The 18789-nt window shown below is 36.9% G+C and overlaps 1 protein-coding gene across 2 annotated transcripts in view; it reads left to right on the plus strand.

Annotated features, from left to right (window-relative positions):
• Nucleotides 1-18789, plus strand: part of LOC131064536 (syntaxin-31) — a 125367-nt gene that overhangs the window by 63711 nt on the left and 42867 nt on the right. For both annotated transcript variants that reach the window (XM_057998684.2, XM_057998685.2), the window contains exon 3: nucleotides 3632-3801. In XM_057998684.2, the coding sequence (XP_057854667.2) occupies nucleotides 3632-3801 (170 nt within the window). The remainder of the gene's footprint in view (nucleotides 1-3631; nucleotides 3802-18789) is intronic.

Here is an 18789-nt window from a genome sequence, read left to right on the forward strand (position 1 = left end):
CCCAAAGAAAATATTGTGGCCTCCTTTTGCCATAGGCTTAATTTGTCCCAAACAAATAGAAACATTTTTAACCTCTTTTCAAACCCTAGCATATACTTCCAACAAACTTTAGTATTGGGTTGTATTAGTCAAACCCTAGTTGTTGGTTTGAATTTTAGTCATGATTTCCCCTAACTACACATATAGATGGCTGAAAGAACCCATCACGCTTTTCTTGAGAAACCATACTTGCCCTTGCAGAAAATAAAAAATTGGCTCAAACTCTAGCCATAGAACCTGTGCTACGCATGCAGAAAATTAAAAAAATTCGACATGATTTTCAATCACAAAAATTTAACCTATAGACAAGGAAAAGCCTAACAATTTTCTTAAAAAAAACAGTTGTGGCTCAAAGATCCATGCACGATTTCTAATAAAATAAAATCGCAATTTCCAATATAAAAAACCACTAAAAAAATCTGTGGTTTCTAGCATTGGGAATATAATATCACGATTTGTAGCAATTGAAAGTTCTCAATTTTCATAGAAAAAGCAAATGAAATGCTTGTGTTTTTTATTCTTCCTTCTTTGTTTCTTGTAATGTCCGACCCTCTCTGGGACGCTGAAATTTCTGAACAGTAGGAGAAGAACACCTGCTTGTTCTTTAATTAAATTAATAATACACAGTGTCTTTTTCTTGAATGTGATCTTTTAGAGCTAGATGGGAATTGTAGAAGATGTTGTGTTTTTTTTGTTTGAAGTTTTTTGAAAGAAAGGAAACAAATACCTTATTCTAATAACAAGTAGTAGTTTGAAAACTGAATTGAAATCACATTTAAGTTCAATACTTATATCAATATTCTATTGAAAATGGATACATCAATCTCCTGACAATAGTTCAATGGCAAACAATGAAGTCCTTCAACCGACTACTAACATACCCAGTGGTTTGAGGAGGAGAAATTGAACTCTTTGATGGAACATACAGCTAAGCAACTCACTCATAAAAGAGGTGCTTACTCAGAAAATTAGCTCACAGAGGTACAGAAATCTGATCCTTTCCACTCCAGATTGTTGTCACATGGTAGTCCGCTGGGGACAATGGTTTCACAATGCATAGACGGTTGTTATCCCCTAAGTCACAACATTCGAATTCGAATTCGACAATCATAAAATTTGAATGAAATCCAGCAGGGTAGTTATCCCCTAAGTCACAACATTCGAATTCGAATTCGACAATCATAAAATTTGAATGAAATTCAGCAAGGTTAAAAATTCCAAAAACAAAATCGACATTAAATTCGTATTATATAATTTTTTTAAAATATAAATATTATATTCAATAAATTCTATAAACATATAATATTAAAATTATAAAATACATCATATAGTTTATAAATTTATAACAATTTCTAAATTATATTATAATTATATTATATCTTATTTAGTATAGTTTAACAATTTAAGAAAATAAATTTATAAACTTATATTTATTATATATTTATATGTTTCTGTTTAATAATATTAATTTTTGAACTCTTATATAATTAAATGAAACTAAACTGAATATTGTAAAAGTTTAATTTCATTTAATTATATAATAATTAAAAAATATATATAATTAAATATTAATATTAAACTTTTAAAACCACTTCACAAACCTAAAACTAAACATTTAAAAAATCAAACACAAGGAAAAAGTAATGGCAGAGGCATCACAGTAGATTGAGTTGCGGAGGTCAAAAGCATTGCACAAAAGTGGAGTCGCATAGAATATGTCCCACCGCTCTGAACTATTGCAATCACCGAGCAGAACTGGAGGCATCGCATGGCTTTGTGCTTTGGAATGAATCTTCACGTATTGCAACTACTCTGTGGTTTAATGGGTGGTGAACACATTTTATAAAGAAAATTAAATTTGCATAAACACCTAGAAAATCACTTCGGAAACCCAAAACACGTTTTAAAAAATTATTTTCTAAATTGTAAAAAGCTCTTTTTTTTTTTCCCTACGAACTTGAAGTCGAATTTGAATGAATTTGATAAAAAAGTTTAAAATTTGTTAAAATTCGAATTTGTAGCATGATATTTGCTCAACTTTGTGACTTAGGTTATCCCTTGAGTTGGGATAGTTTATGAACTCCAAATTCTTCAGTCAATATGGTCTGATATGAATCTGATTTGATGGTTTTCAGACCCCTTTTAACTGCTGCAACCTTCACCAATTTTTTTGTCGTGTAGGAAATTGATTGTCTAACAATAATGGACTGATTAGAATGAAGTTTGTGTCTGAAATGAACTTCCAAGGTGTTGTAGAGGGGAGTCGGCTAGCCAAGCAAGCAGCCACCTCACTCAGCCACCAGCATCACTTCTTTAGCTGCTTCAAAGTCCTTCAAAATCGCTGTCTTGTCTTTTCACAGTCTGTTTTAATATGCTGATATAACCCTTGTGCAAAGGTGGCTTTCAAAACATGTTGCTAATTCCTCCAAAGATAGTACGGCTACTCACACAAGCAAGGAGGTCTCAAAAACTTCAAAAACTGATTCACTATAAGCTCAATGGAAACCTCTGATGTAGAGTCTCTCTTCACACCTTTGGCTGGTCTCTCACAGCTGTAGATGTGCAGCAGCAATAGAGGGCTATGTCTCCAAGGGCCTCAAAACCACAAGCTCCTCAAGGGAGGCGAGAAATAGAAATATTGTCAACATAACATCTTTTCCCCAAAGTTTACCTTTTTATGATTCTCCTAGCTACGCCCTAATTAGGGCTAAAACCCTAACATTCCAAATGAATAAAATAATGATCACCTTTTTCCATATAATAATATTTCCCTTTTGGAGTCATTATTTTATCTCTCTCTAGGAATATGAACTTTTTAAAAGTGAAACTTCATATTTTAAATGTGTTTTAGGTGGCCCAAGGAGAGATTATGAAATTCGATGTAGCTCAACTAGAGTGATCATTCTAATGCTCTGGCAAAACAAAAGAAGAGACCAACCAGCTTGGGTCCACTATCCAACCTGTTAGTCTACGAGGACCATTAATAGACTAACCTTGTAAGCAGGGCTGGCTAAGGGGGGGACATTACATTTCTCTTGCTCACAATTTCAAATCTGATTGATTCAACTTGGGAGGTGCGATTTTCAGTTTGCAAAATTTTATCTTCTGACCTGCTCTTAATACCATGTTATGAAAACAAATAGAACACAATATTATTCATTAGATTGGATCAAGATTACAAAGACATTAACCTCCGTATATGGAGTTTGGAGTGAAGATAAAGACAATGCATGACAAATGCATGTTAAATAGTCTGAAATAATAAACTAATAATAAAAAATAAACTAATCCAAATTTAGTCTCTAAAGTGACTTTATTACAAAAGTAAGTCTTACTAATCTATAATAGTTATCACATCACAATTCTGTGCATTGTCTATATGGGTTTTAACTTGAAACATTTTTTTCTTTCAGGTCTGTCTGTCTTTAATTGATAATATTTTCATTCATTGGCTGTAGAATTTCCTTCATGTGTAGGATGCATTGTTTTTGACTCGTGTGTGGTTGCTTGTGTTGAACTTGTTTTGAAGTTCAGTTATGAACTTTCCTTTTTCCGTTTGTTTTTGGTTTCATTAACAAGCTTTATTTTGCAGAATCTCAAGGCTCACGACAATAGGAGGCAGATATTTTCCTCAAATACATCTAGAGGTAACCCTTTTGCTCAACAAAGACCTATTGGTTCGACTAGAAGTTCAATAACAAACTCAAAGCCGCCTCCTTGGACAAATGGATCAACCTTTTCTACCCCACTTCCAACATCTAGGTAAGATAATTGGGTCCAGTTTTAAAATAATTTGCTTTATGGGATAGATGTAATGATAATCATGACCAACAGTTGGATTTAAACATGTTCATGGTTTGAGATTGAATACGATTACTTTGTATTTGGACTCAAGTTGTCTAAAGGACCATCAAGTTTCTTCTGTAGGAAAATGAAGTGAGCAAAAATTGCACATGAAACACTTCCTAGTTGCGACTAGTCAATATATTTAGCATTATCGCGTGAGAATAACAAGCATACAATAAATTACTCTGGTTTAACTGGGCTATATTGGAAACATGTTATTTGAGTGGATTACCTCATAAAGAAAATGCCTGATCTTGCCGGATACTTGCCTGTCCCTGCCCAGATATGCATATCCATGTACCATGGACCAGATATGAATATGGTACTCCGGGAGTTGACATGGATGCTGTATCTGTATCTATCCATTTACAAACCCACATCTAGGCTGTATCTGATTTGTTAACACCATCTTGTGTCATATCCAGTTCAGGGTTATGAGGAAATAACAAATAAATATTATAAACTAAAAATATAAAAACCAAAATATACTCATAAATATTTTAGTGTTACGTTCTGTGGCTTCAGATATACATAAGTAATTGAATATATATGTATTTTATAATTTGCTGTATCTGATACTGTATCCGTTTCCATGCAATTCTGTCTAGAAAAGTATCCTAGTATATGACAATTCAGTGTCTTAGTTCCCAGTTTCTCTAAAATCCAAAAATCACTAACATAAATCCAATAAAAATTGTGGTTATTTATACTCATTGGATGGCACCTCAGTGTCATTACTGAGTGAGATGAAATTATATGTGCAAAGGAAAGGTTGGGTCAAATTGCAAAATAAAGATTGAACTATAACCATTTTAAGGAAGCTTTACTTTACCTTGACATTGTTTTCAATTTTCAATAACATTGTGATCTGCATTAAAGTCATAGGAATTTGCCCACAGTTTCTGGACAGTTCGGATTTTAAAATAAAATAAAATTAGGGGGCTAGAAAAGTATAGAAGATAAATTCATGTACAAGATATAGTTATATGCTCTCCCAGTTTTTGAAATTTATTTATCAATGTTTGTTATTCTCAGATATTGAAGGAAAATTTGTGCAGATTGTTTTTATTCAATTTTAGTCTCACTATTTGCTCTGATTTATGCAGTAAGATTGTTTCTGTGGAGATATTAATTATTGAGTATGGTTATCAGATTTTTTGCACAATATAACTCCTTTTCTACATCGTCTGTCCCTACTAAGGTTTCAGGCATGTTAAGGCCCCTTTCTGGTTTTCAACTGATACTGCTTTGACAAGTAACTACACAGAAGTCTCAAAATGTGGTTTTTTTAATAAATTAGTGTAGTGCCTTGAGTTATCCTTGAATGACCAATAATTAACTAATTAAAATTGAGTGCTAAACATTTAGAAACAACCAAGGGCATGCCAATCTATAACATGTTTGGAATTGGATCATGAAAGTAAATATGCTAATTGAGCTACTATTCTTTTGTAAAAGGGCGGTAAAATTGATGACTACTGGAATTTATTGAACCGTACCATGTGCAAGCCATACACATTGTTTAAAAGTTGTACTTTTTCCAGCTTGGTTGTTGATATCAGAATGTTTATGTAGATTATGTCAAGTTCCTAACAAAATAGGTCATATCGGGTTTCGAGTGTTGGAGACTCCAAGATCTGAATGCAAGAAAATAACATTCCATTAGTTAAATGAAATAAGCACAATAGAATATCTATCATATTGTCATCCATGAAACCTAAGTAGTGTTATTAGCCCTCAAGCCTTATTTCCTTTTACTTTTCTGGCCTTTGTGTGTTTCCTCTTTGTGAATCTCATTGTTCACTTAAATAATCAAAGTCCTCAGTTGCGGCTTTCATGTGTTTTCGAACTCGGTCGCTGGTCCCTTGCATTTTCTAACCATGTTGCGGAGTTCTTAATTTTCATAAGTTCCTGATCGTCCGACTTATTCCCTTAAGTCTCTTATCTTGGTCACTCGAGCGGGAGTTATTGAAAAGTCTGTAGTTCCGATCATTGGTTGTGGGGTTCTAATTTCCCACGACCATGCGATCAATGAACTTTGCCTTGATTTTCGGGTGCCGCCGTCTTGCAAAGTGTTATGTACAGACTAACCTTGATTTGCCTTTTAATAGTTACATGTAGATTAAAAGACTGTTTTTCAAGGAATAAAATTAAATGCAGCATTAAATGCATGTCATGTCTTGATAAGTACATGAACAAGGTGGTGAAGAACTTTGAAATCTGTATTTTGTTCCTAGTTGTTTTTCATGCAGTGCTTCATTTCAATAGCCCGTGCTCATGCAGAGTGGAATTCAAAATCACTGGTCTGGTAAGAGGGGATACTGAAATTGAACATCTTGATTTTGTGAAGTTCTTGGAACATCTGGAGCAGAATAGCAGAAACCAGTTGCAGGATAAAATTCTGCAAAGCAGCTTGGTGCATGCAAGAGGTTTTCTACACGCTATACCAAGTGCTGTTTTAGTAAGTGCATGTGCAAAAAGGTATAACCCAGAAACTCAAGAAATTAGAGCTGAAAACGTAACGGTGGTTGCGAGAATTGTTCCTGAGAACATTTCCTGCGCATTGTGTATTCCAAAAAAGGAGGCTTTTGAAGAGATGTCTGTTATTGTCGGAGAGGAATTTTTCAAGAACCACGAAGATTGGTGTAAAAGCTCCATCGCCAAGTCTTGGTTGAAATCCGAAAAGGGATGCTAAACTCAAACGATGGCATTTCAGAGAAGAAATTTCAGATATCATCACTCGGTTACATCGTGTGGTGGGAAGTGCTCGCTCAAACTCTTTCGAATTCTGGATGTGTCATTTCATTTTGGTTATCTGTAGCGCAAAGAATTCTATCAATTGGCCTGCAATAATTAGCTACCATTTAAATGAACAGCTGAAATATTTTCAGCGAACTGTAGCTTTCAATATGTGTTCATGTTTGATTTATGTTTTGGCTAGCCAAGAAGCCGTCTGGGCAAGGTTAGAATCACAAGGTCCTCTTGCATTGAATGTGCCTGTTTATAGAAAGTTTCTTCAGCTCAACATGCGTATTGAGATGAAAATCTATTCTCATGTCAATGATGCTTTTCTCATGGAAATTGTTAAAGGACTTGAAGGAAACACTGGACTGCAGATTTCGCATGAAGTTACTGCTTTGATAATGAAATTTGGAGTTTTTATACTCAGTTTGATAGGTTGACCTACCTTAGAATTGGGGGTTTTGAGAATACTCCATTGAAGTTGCCTCGATTTCAAAGTGATTTTCTTATCTTTCTTGAAGTTTGTTGGCAAATGGCTGTTGTTAATGTTAAATATTTGAATATGGGAAAGAAGGGGTATGCATTTCCTCTATCCATGTCCTCCTTTTCTTGTAAGACCAACACTGCTGCCAAAGGGGTCGAGAAAACTCTAAGTGAATTTCATTTGTAACCTTTACTGACAAGGGTCAACTTTGATAGCAAAAGATATGCAAGGCAAAATTTGTATGGAGCTAAGAATTACACACACCATTCGGATATTGAAGATTTTTGGGACGATTGTTTAGAAGATGGTGAGGTGTATAAGAGAAGTTTCATGAGGCTAACTTTAAAGCAAATACAAACTTTTGGAATTTCTTTCAATGTTCTTAATGATACAAAAGAAGATGAGGTCATCATTGACCTTGAATACCAAACCCTTTTTGCTAGACCTCAAAATTGATTGGTCGGAAAATGAGATTCCAGATTTGATGGTTCGTACTACTCTTGTTTTCAGAAGAGAAAGGGTGCTCCCCCTATGACAGGTGAGATTGATACCGTCGCTTTGTTACTACAAGGCTCTCGGAAACCCAAAAAGGCTAAGAGGATGTCTCAGATTATCTCTGATTCTACTTTTGGACATCAACTGTTAGAAATTGCAGACCCAGTGAGAGATGTGAACGAAAATGAAATAACAGAAGTTGATTATAAAATCAGTCATGTGGACATGGGACCATCTATCCTGGAAGGGGATGTGTATCATGCTGATTTTTGGGTTAATGCATTGATTAAAAGAACCAAGGAACATAAAAAGGAAAATCTCGAGTTCCAATCCCAGGTTTAGTCTTTAAAAGATTTTATTTTATCAATTGTAAACCCTATCACCAAAGAAGCCTCAAGCTCAAACGTTCAAGGAATTGATTTTGACATTGTTCAAAAGGTTAAAAAGAATCTCGGATATGCCAGAGAAGCCAGTCAATGGATAGAAGAACTATATCAAGCAGGCCTTCTCTATCTCACCAAATTCAGAAAACGGTACATTAATGTAAGCAATAAGAGAAAAGAATTGGTTGCTGAGCTTCAATAGGTCAGAAAGGAACATGGTAGCACATACATACTCTCCAAAGAAATCATGGAACTACTCTCATTAAGTCATGCTGTGCTAATGACAAAAAAGCTGGTAGAAAACCCTAAGGAAATTGATCCCACCTGGCTCGAAGCTTTAGAATGGAAGGTGACAATATGCAATGATTACGTAAAGGACATCAATAAGAAATTGAAACAATACTTTGAGATCCTGGTGAAAATAAAGGAAAATTTCAATGCCTTGGAAGTAGACCTTATGGATGGGTTCGAGGAGAATGTGCGAGATCTCAAGGAAATGACAGAGCAATACAATGAAATATATCATAAAGAAATCAAAGATCCTCAAATTGCCACCTCAGAAGCATTTAGGAGGTTAAGTAATCTGCAAGTGTATGCAGTGTCATTCGAAGCTGAGATCGATGGTATACACAGGACTCTTGCCGAAGCAGATAAAACACTTCCAAAATGGAAAACAAGGTTACAGATCACCACTGCACCGAGGAGCAAGAACATCACCACAATTGTCACCAGATACCAAGAGTACCGACAAATAATTAGGGTATGGAGGCAACACAAGACCAACGGGTGGTGGAAGTGATTGAGGTCAAGGACATTGGAGATGGGGTGGCCGTTTAATTTTCATAGTTTTAATTGCTTTCTTGATATTGGTTGTTATGGCATTTTAAAAGACTTGGTTTTAAAACAATTGTTTTCAAGAAACCGTTGCTTTTACGCTCTATAAATAGTAGGACATGGACTAAGTTTAGGATCTTTTGGGCAAACTTTGATTTTCTCATTAGAGCAGCAAGATTTTTGTTAATTTTAAGTATTTTCTATTTTTTCTGGTTAATCTCAATATAGAAGACACTGCTGGATTCAAAGTATTTATAATCTTTGAATTATGGTATATGGATTTATTCTTCTTATGTTGAAAGTTTTATCAGTGGATTATCTGATATTGGGATGATGAATTTTGGTCGTTTCTATCGCTGCGAAAGGATTATCTATGTATGGTGCTTCTATGGTGGTTATTTTATTTCTTAAAAGTTTGAAAAAATTAAAGATTTGATTCATGTTGTCTGTGTGGCTTTCAAAGCTTTCTGGTTAAAAGTGTTTCCTTAATTTTCTTTTTGGTTAAAAGCAATCTTGATTAGAATATTATTTGTTGAATATCCGATGAAGGTAGCTGCCACCTTTTAAAATAAGTTGAGAACTAGTCAGTAAATATTTGTTAGAGACTAGTTCAACTGTGGTTACATTTGTCACTTCCGTGGGTGTAAGAATATAGAGTGATAAATTTGTTAACCAACACATAAAAATGAGTGGATGTGAATGTAAAATGAGAGCCTTGCACATATAGGCAACATAGAGGAGGTAGGAAGGAAAGACTGAATGACTGACTACTCCAAATGTGCAATACATCTGAGCTTAAATGACATGTCAAGTGCACATGAACTAGGTGTCCCAAAAGGCAAGTACGTGTCTCAACCACATGAAGTGAGACAAAAAGAAAAAGGTCCTTAAGTGGAAACTTATTTAGCGTGAATATGATTCTCCTAGGTAGGCTAAAAGTTAACTAGTTTGATAATGTCAATATTTACACTAACACCCCCCCCTTCAGTGCAACTAGGAGAGTAATATATGTAAAGATGATTATGATGGGTTTTGACTACTAGGGGAGAGGACCTAGTACTTGAGTGTGTTCTGATAGCTGTGATAGTAGTTGTTGATTTTGACAACATTGCACCAATAGTTGTGACTTTAATGTTGTTATTGTTGATGATGACCACCCATAGGTGGTATAAGAAACCAATCATGTTATGCCACATCAACTGCACAACTATGGGTCTCCGTTTTGCACGACCATTGGTCTCACCTTTTTTTGGGCTGTTTTGGGCAGCTTGGCAAAAAACATGCTGATGCGGCCTTGAAACCTTTGTTATAAGAAGGGTATATGCCAAGTAAGCTGCTACAAAAAATTGGGAGTGATTTGAAATTTCCACTTAGGATTTTGAGAAGTGCGAAGTTAGGGTGCTCAACTACTTGGTCTTCTCCCCTAGGCCATGTTAGGTACCCATTTACCAATTTCTCATAACATGGAATAAAGGAGAAAACCCCATACGATAAAAACCCCTCTCCAAAAGGGAATTGATACAAAAGTAATGAAACGTATGAGTGAAGAAGATAGGACTCATGATGAACCCCCAAGGACTACTTTTAACAAACGTGTAATTCCCCTTCCTAAGCACTTAAACATGGTGACCCTTGGCCTATTCAATGGGTTCCTCTAGGCTAACGAGTTAGGTGACTTGTGTTGTAAACACACACGCCCCATTGCAAATGGGGACCCCTACTTTTTGCTTTTTAAGCTAGTCGTTTCGCTTGGTTTTTTCTTAATTTGGCAATAATTTTGTAGTTGTTTAGCCTTTGAGAGAAGGTAGTGATTGTTCATGAAATGCGATGATTTTATTAAAAGAATAAAATGATACATATAGCATTCATGAAGACGATGTTTCTATTAAGAAACAATTGTAAATTGAAGAAAAATAGAAACTACCTAATATGTACAATAGATTACATTATTGACCATTATTAGTAAATAATAAAGATATTATTCTAATACCCTCCCTTAATGGTCAATCTATCAACTACACCAAGTTGCCTCCTAAATTTTACAAACTTTTAACAAATGTGTAATTTCCCCTTCCTAAGCACTTAAACATGGTGACCCTTAGCCTATTCAATGGGTTCCCCTAGGCTAATGAGTTAGGGGACTTTTTCTATTGTAAACACGCACACCCCATTGCATATGGGGACCCCCACTTTTTGCTTTTTAAGTTAGTTGTTTCGCTTGGTTTTTTCTTAATTTGGCAATAATTTTGTATTCTTTTAGCCTTTGAGTGAAGGTACTGATTGTTCATGAAATGTGATTATTTTGTTAAAAGAATGAAAGTGTACATATAGCATTCATGAAGACGATGTTTCTACTAAAAAACAATTGTAAACTGAAGAAAAATAGAAACTACCTAATATGTACAATAGATTACATTATTGACCATTAATAATAAATAATAAATATATTATTCTAATACTCTCCCTTAGTGGTCAATCTATCAACTACACCAAGTTGCCCCCTGAATTTTACAAACTTGTCCGGGCTCAGAGACTTAGTGAGGATATCTGCTGTTTGTTCTGCTATTGGAACATACAGCAACTGAACTGATCCATCTTTAACTAGCTTCCAAATGAAGTGACAATGAAGTTCAACATGCTTGGTTCTCTCGTGGAAGACTGAATTCTTGGCTAGTTTGAGCAACCCTTGATTGTCATGGTAAAGGGGAGTAGGATCTGCTTGAGACATCTACATGTCTGAAAGCATCCTTTGAAGCCAAACTGCCTCACAAGTTGCGTTAATCGTTCTTCAATACTTTGCTTTTGTCGAGTAAAAAGCTATTGCCTGCCGCTTCTTGCTAGTCCATGTGATTGCACCATATTCCAAACTGAAAACATACCTAGATGTTGATTTTCTGTTGTAAACAAAACCTGCCCAATCTGAGTATGTAAAACCAATAAGTCTAGGATTGTGACTTATGCTATAGAAAAGACCAAAATCAGAAGTGTCCTTCACATAACACAACACATGCTTTGCTGCTACCCAATGATTAGCCTTGGGGGCTGTTATGAAGTGTGAAATGTAGCTCACTACAAACTTTAGATCAAGCCTAGTTGTAGTAAGGTAGATGAGACTGCCCACTAGTTGCTTGAATGCTGATTCATTCATCACAGGTGAATTTGATTTGGTTGTCAGCTTCAACCCTTTCTCCATAGGTGTGGATGCAGGTTTGTAGTCTTGCATCCGGAACTTGATACTACCTTCAGTCTGCCAAACTTCAGCACCTAAGCAATAGTGCAAAAGTCCCAAGTCTGTCATGTCAAAGGATTAACACAAACACTGTTTGATTTGATCGATCAGAAGTGTCGAACTACTAGTGAAAATGAGGTCATCAACATAGACAACAAGAATAAGAATAATTGTCATTAGTGTTTTTGACATACAAATTAGAATCAAATGGACTCCTTTGAAAGCCATTATCTATGAGGTACTTGTGAATTTTGATGTACCAAGCATGGGGAGCCTGTTTTAGGCCATAGAGTGCTTTTGTAATGTCCCCTTTTTAGCAGTCATCTGGCGATTTGTCGTTAGCCCCTTCTGCCATGGGCCCGAGGGCTAACCAGGACCTTACAAGGATTGTTGATGGATTTGGCCTAGGTAATTTCAATTGTAGAGGCCAATCGGAGGTGATTTGACAGGTTTTCCAAAAACTTACTATTTATAGTAAGTTGATTTGGGCTCAATTATTGGTAAAATTTGGAGCAATTTTGGGTTGTCAATATTTTGGTGCATTTAATTCTTCACTTGGATTGCAAATTTAATGAGCCATCATTTATTTGGGCAATAAATTAAAAGTTCCTAAAGTTAAATTTAATTATTTAACTTTAGTGGTTATTTAATGCTGAAGCTAATGTTAAAGGGGAAAAATTAAAAGTACCCCTTCCTTGTGGAGACATAAGGGGATAATAATATTTTATTCTATCTTTCATTTATCCCACATTTGTGGTGTCTCGAGAAATGTGCCCAACTGAAGTCATAAATAGAGCATTTAATGAAGATTTGGGATCATCTTGGGAATGGTGTTTTTTTTTTGAAGTTTGAGTTACTGGAGACATCTTGAAAACTTCTTGGCTCTTGGGGATATTCACCCTCATTGGCAACATTTCCCACGTTTGTGAAAGATCGAGTCTGGGGAATATGATTCAAATGGAAGTATTGGATGGCACATTGGAAGCCATGAACTATGGAATGCAAACCTGGTAAGTTCGAATGTCCAGTGAATACTCTTCCAGCGTTTAGAATCTTTGTTTAAAGCTGATCGAAATTACTAGTAAATATAATATTGGTGAAGCTGAAGTATCATTTCAGCAAAGGTTTTAGCTACTGTAGTCGCAACCATTTCCTGTGTATGGTAGTTCCTATCCCAACGTATTCTCTCAGTGGGAAGTGCGTGGTGGCTGTTAGACCAATGTGGAAAGCGAGAGGGAGCTCTGGAACTGGCAGGTCGAATTTGTTGGCACATTATTAGCGGCAGGAGACTTAGTTGTCAATGATTGCCGACTTAATTTATAGGCCGACTTAAGTAAGTCGGCACTCTTCAAATTGAAGAGTCGCCCTCCTTGTAAAGGAGGACGACTCATGTGAAGGGTCACGATACATATATAAGTGCTGAAGGTGTCTTCATTCTTGGAATGGAATGGAATACACACTCTCAGATCGCTCTCCTTCACTCAACATTATTACTTCAGTAGATCGATACTTACATCAAGGTGTGATCAGATATATGGTGCTCTTGACATGCGATACCTATGAAAATACAACATGGTATCAGAGCAAAAAGATCCTACTCCTGTGCATTTGAAGAATACATGACATTATTGGTTGCATTTGAAACGAGGGTTGGTGTTTTAGCAGCTAGAATGAGAAGCCCTTGGTTCATCAAATTTGTGTGGGTCGTAAACAACAGAGCATATACATTGAACTGTATAGTGTTGATAATAGAATTTAGGACAGAGTAAACAACTATGAAGGTGGTGCCGTAGGAGACCAAGGTTGACAACACTGAGGTTATCGGAGCTCTGTGGGGAAGTTAGTTCCTGTGAAGACGTAGCCCGTATGCGGATTGAAGCCGCCCCCAAAGATTCTCGACTTTGATTGTGACCTGCGACTTCAGCTTGGATAGTTGGTCGATTTGTGTGGTCAACCCTAGGATCTTTTGGTTTAGGCGAGTAAGAACTTAGTAGGATCACACGGTTTGAGTGTCCTGTTCAGTTGTTCTGTAGGAATCTCTCCGTATAGTCTAGTTAAAGACTTCCATGCTTGAACAAGTTCGGGGATCCGATAGTTGCCGTCGTTGCACGTTGCGTGTGCTCTTGCTGCTGAGATATGAGATCGCTGCAATGTGACCTCTGGATATTTGATACTCTGAACTCACTCCTGATAACGAATCATCTCTTTGACAATTAACCTTTGGCATCTCTCCAGTTAAGGAGTGAAAATTCGTCATGCGCTTGATGAGACTAAAACGCTTGCGTCAAATTTTGACCAATCTATGCAATGGACTGTTTTGTCACACACTAGCTTGGAAATGATCTACGAAACCCTTATCTTAGGATCTTCTCCAACAGTGAAGAATGTACGATGCATTGAAAAGTTCACCATGAGTGGTTGTGCTGATAGTCCCTCCATCAATATTGAGTGAAATGGTGCTTCCCATACATTGCCGATCTTCATCTTTTTAGGAAGTTTACTTCCAGATATCCAATCATCGAGCGGGTGAGGGAGAATTTCACACATTTATTTGCACAAATGGAGGAGTATGAAGGCACATGCAGTTAGGATCAACAACAGTTCAGAGGCATATCCCTTGGCCCACCAGACCGTGATCTATTTTGTTATTGGCCAATTAGAGGTTGATGGGACCATCATTTTCGCAGCCTCAGTATATCCTCCTTGATCAACATTTAAATTGTTTGGATGAAGTCACTCTATTTCTTGCTATTTCGTATTTAGAAACTGGCCACATTATTTTGATGAGATCTGGGAGGGTTTGTTGTAGGGCAGTATATTAATGTATCTCAGTTAGTAAATACACTGGTGATCTATATTGCAGAGGTTGTGAAGGATTATAGTCATTGCTCATTTTGATAGATTTACTCATGATTGTGGTGATCGGATTACTCTTCATTAATGGTCGACCTTATTCCACTGTGCATCATCCAGTTCTTATTGCAGCAAGTTAAAAGTGTATTATTCTTGTAGAGAGTGGCGAATGGTCTGAAGAGAAATTGATGACAATGCTTAGTGATCTCATATGAAGGAATTCAAACATATATTAGCGATTGAATGAACAAAAGAAGGGCTGTGTTCATAGTCAATATGGACAGAAAAAGCAACGCTAAATCCATGGAATGGATTAAGGAGAGCAGCAATTAAATAAACCAATGGCGACTTTATAGTATTTATGTGTAGCGACTTCAAAATCAATATGGATGACTTTATAAATCAATCGACTTCATACTTGTTCAATGGTTCGTAATAAGAAGTTTATTATAGTGCGACTCCATCAGAATGGTGCAACTTTAATATTTAATTAGACAATAAAACATAATCATTGTTTACGAGGAAACATTGATTTTATCAGAAATAGTCAACTTAATCAAAGGCGGTAGTTTTGATGGCCGACTCTTCTACATGGAGACAAACATAAATTGTGATAAAACTGACACAATAAATAAAAGTTTCAGAATAAGAGTAGCATGGTCGACTTCATATGTGTTGTGCGTTGCACACGCTCCCTATTGCCGATAGGGTCCCCTTTCCTCTTTTTTGGTCTTTTCACCTTCGCCCTGTTGAGTTCCACCCAGGGTGTCTCGCGTCCTTTTGAGCATGCTTGTAATCAGTCCATGAGATGATGATGTCATGAGCAGAGCCGGTGAATCCGTAAGATCAGTTGAGCCTTCGGGCATGAAAATTCCAAGAGATCGTGTAAACTTGTAAAATCGCCTAAGATAGGCTTGGAATGATAGAAACTGGCAAAATCGCCCCAAGTAATAGATAAAACCTTTGAAGGTCGCATGAGGACCCAAAGTGCCGATTTTCGTCAGAGGATATAGGAGAGATAAAAGGATGCAAAATGTCAAAGTTTCAAAACCTCCCAAAAATCCTGAAATTCGCACTAAGGGGGAGAAATTACATGAGTTTTTGAGAGTTTGCAGAATGGGTCAAAACCCTAAAATTCGCATAAGAGAGGAATATTGAGAGAGTTTCAAAGTTTCCAAAACACTCATTATTGCCGAAGTTTGCACATGGTTCTAAAAACCCCAAAGCGCATCATAGGGGATAGGTGCGAAAACTTGAAGGTTTAAAAAACTCTCTAGTTCACCGAAAATCACACAATGAGGGTAAAGCGCAAAAGTATAAAGGTTTTCAAAACATTCAAAAACCCCGAAAACGCGTGCAAAGGGGGTAAGTGGAAAGTTTTTTTAGTTTGCAAAGGGCACATAAAGCCCGAAAATCGCACTTCTAGGGGAAAATGCAAAAATACAAAAGCTTGCAAAGCCCACAAAAACCCCGAAAATCGCAAATATAAAGGGAAAAGCACGATTTGTTTAAAGTTTGAAAAGTGCATGAAAGTGTCGAAATTCGCACTTTTAGGTGAAAATGCGAAAAGTCTGAAGTTTGCAAAATGCCTCCCAAACCCGAAGTTAGGGTAGAGTGTGTGAAAGTATTAAAAGTTAAAACTTTTCAAAACCCCCTAGAATGTCGAAAAGCGCATTATGGAGAAAGTTTTAAAAGTTAAAAAGTTTGAAAACCTCTTCAAATTCCCAAAAAGCGCATTATGGATAGTGCGTGAAAAGTGAAACTTGCAAAAGCAATCACATAGCCAAAATTCGCCTACCGAAGGAAAATCGCGATTTTCATTAATTTGCAAACTTCTCCCAATCGCTGAAAATCGCGATTTAGGAGGTAAATGTGAGAGGTTAGAAGTTGGAAAAGCACCCTACAAGCCCGAAGTTGAAGAAAGTCGCAATTTTGGAGGTAAATGTCATTTTCGCCAAAGTTTGAAGAGGATAAAAGGGAAACCCCATTTGCCGAAGGTTGCGCTATGAGGTAAATCGCACAGTGAGTGTTTTTCATGAACTCCATTCTCCATTGCTGAAACTTCGCGTAGGGTTAAAACCGCGATTTCTAGATGGCTACAAACTTGCAAAGATGTCTTATTTTCCGAAATTCGCCATTTAAGGTAATACCGCGATTCTTCTTTAGGTGGTGAAAGTCACGAGGTTTTCATACCTTGTAGAGAGCAATAAAACGCCGAAGTTCGTATAGGAGAAAGTCGCGGTTTCTAAAAGCTCTCCAAACCCTTTACAAACACCTTGAACCCATAACAATCGCAGAGAAGTGTGGAAGGTTAAGTAATTTGTTGAAAAAATCACGCAGGAGGCAAAATCACCAAGGTAATAAAATTGCTAAGTCTGAGTGTTATAACTGTATTTTTCTCTCTCCAAATTTTAGGCGCGAAAATCTAGAATAGGGAGTTAACCGTTAAAATTCAAATTGCAGAACTCTCCCATTCAAATTTTCAAGTTGTGTAGATTCACGCCATTCATTTCGCCAGGTAAGTTTGCTTCATTTGAAATATTTGCAAAATCTTATAGATGTGTATGCGGAATGAATTAAATTGATCAAGTCTTAAAAACCGCATCTTTTCCCGTTTGTAAGACGTCATGCAAAGCAATTGAAAACAGAGTCTAGGAATCAGCCAAGAAACACATTTTTCAAACTTAGGTCGTCCTTTTTTGAAAATTGATCCTAAAACGCCTAAGTGTAAGTTCAGCAGTCGAAATTGTCTAAGTCCTTGAACCACAACCGAATAAGCAAATTTGTAAACGAAAAGCTCCATAAATATTCATATCTAGATCAGTCAAGTTTTTTAGCTAAAGTATCATGCTTTTCTTTAAATTCGGTTTTCAAATTGATCCTTGTATGCTAGCGTGTCCCTTTTATCTAAGCTGCCTCATTTCCTTTATATCGTCTCGTAATCCGCGTCCGACTGTGCAGGATAAATGCCTAAGTCGGCGGTAGAATCATCAAAGATACCTGGTGCAGCCGAGACGTCACGAGCATCCAAGTCAGATATTCGTTGTAGAGTCGAAAAGATGAAATATCAGTATCAGAGAGGGGGACCGAGGGAATAAAAAATGCAGTGTCTGGGAAAGTATAGGTGATACTGACCTGGGCCACATTGGTATTCAAGATTTTAGAGACAGAGTTTTCTCCCCTAATGCCTATGGTAGGCCTAGGCAGATGATGGAGAGTGGAATCGCTCAAGCAGCAGGATTTCCCCCATCAGTGTAAAATTATGAACTGGTAGTAGAAGCTGCCCGACATTACCAACCAAACTCCAGATTGGTGCTCCTCGAGAATTTGGTCCTCGCCGATTTCACTCCTGAGGCCATTGGTGACGCATTTAATATTCCCCTCCCAAGCAACCCCATAGCAACAACTATAGATGAAGTGCAGGGGGCGTATGATATGAACCCCGCCAGATGCAGAACACTGATAAATGAGGAGTGGTACAAGGAGAGAAGACCTCCAAGCATCAGGATTGGAAAAAAGACCCCCAGAAGTGACTTCCACAATGAGCGTGGAGACATGGTCACATTGCTCAGCACGGTTATGGGACTCCCCCAATCCAACTACTTTGAAGAATGGATGTTTTACTTTACAGAACAGCTCTTCGCTGGGAAATCCAAGTTTGACTGGGCCCAGATCATAAGTGACAACATCCATACCCAATTGATCGAACTTGAGGCTAAAAAGTACTTTACTATGACATCCTATCTAGTCTAAATGTTCGCCAGGAACCAACCACTGCTAGGTTTAATCATGAAGGGTGAAATTGGGAATGGGCCCAATCAGGTGAAGGTATATGACTGTTATCCACAGCTGCACTATCAAGACATAGCTCAAAGAGAAAAGAA

The sequence above is a fragment of the Cryptomeria japonica genome, chromosome 4 (genome assembly GCF_030272615.1).
Source record: "Cryptomeria japonica chromosome 4, Sugi_1.0, whole genome shotgun sequence".
Taxonomy (NCBI): Eukaryota; Viridiplantae; Streptophyta; class Pinopsida; order Cupressales; family Cupressaceae; genus Cryptomeria; species Cryptomeria japonica.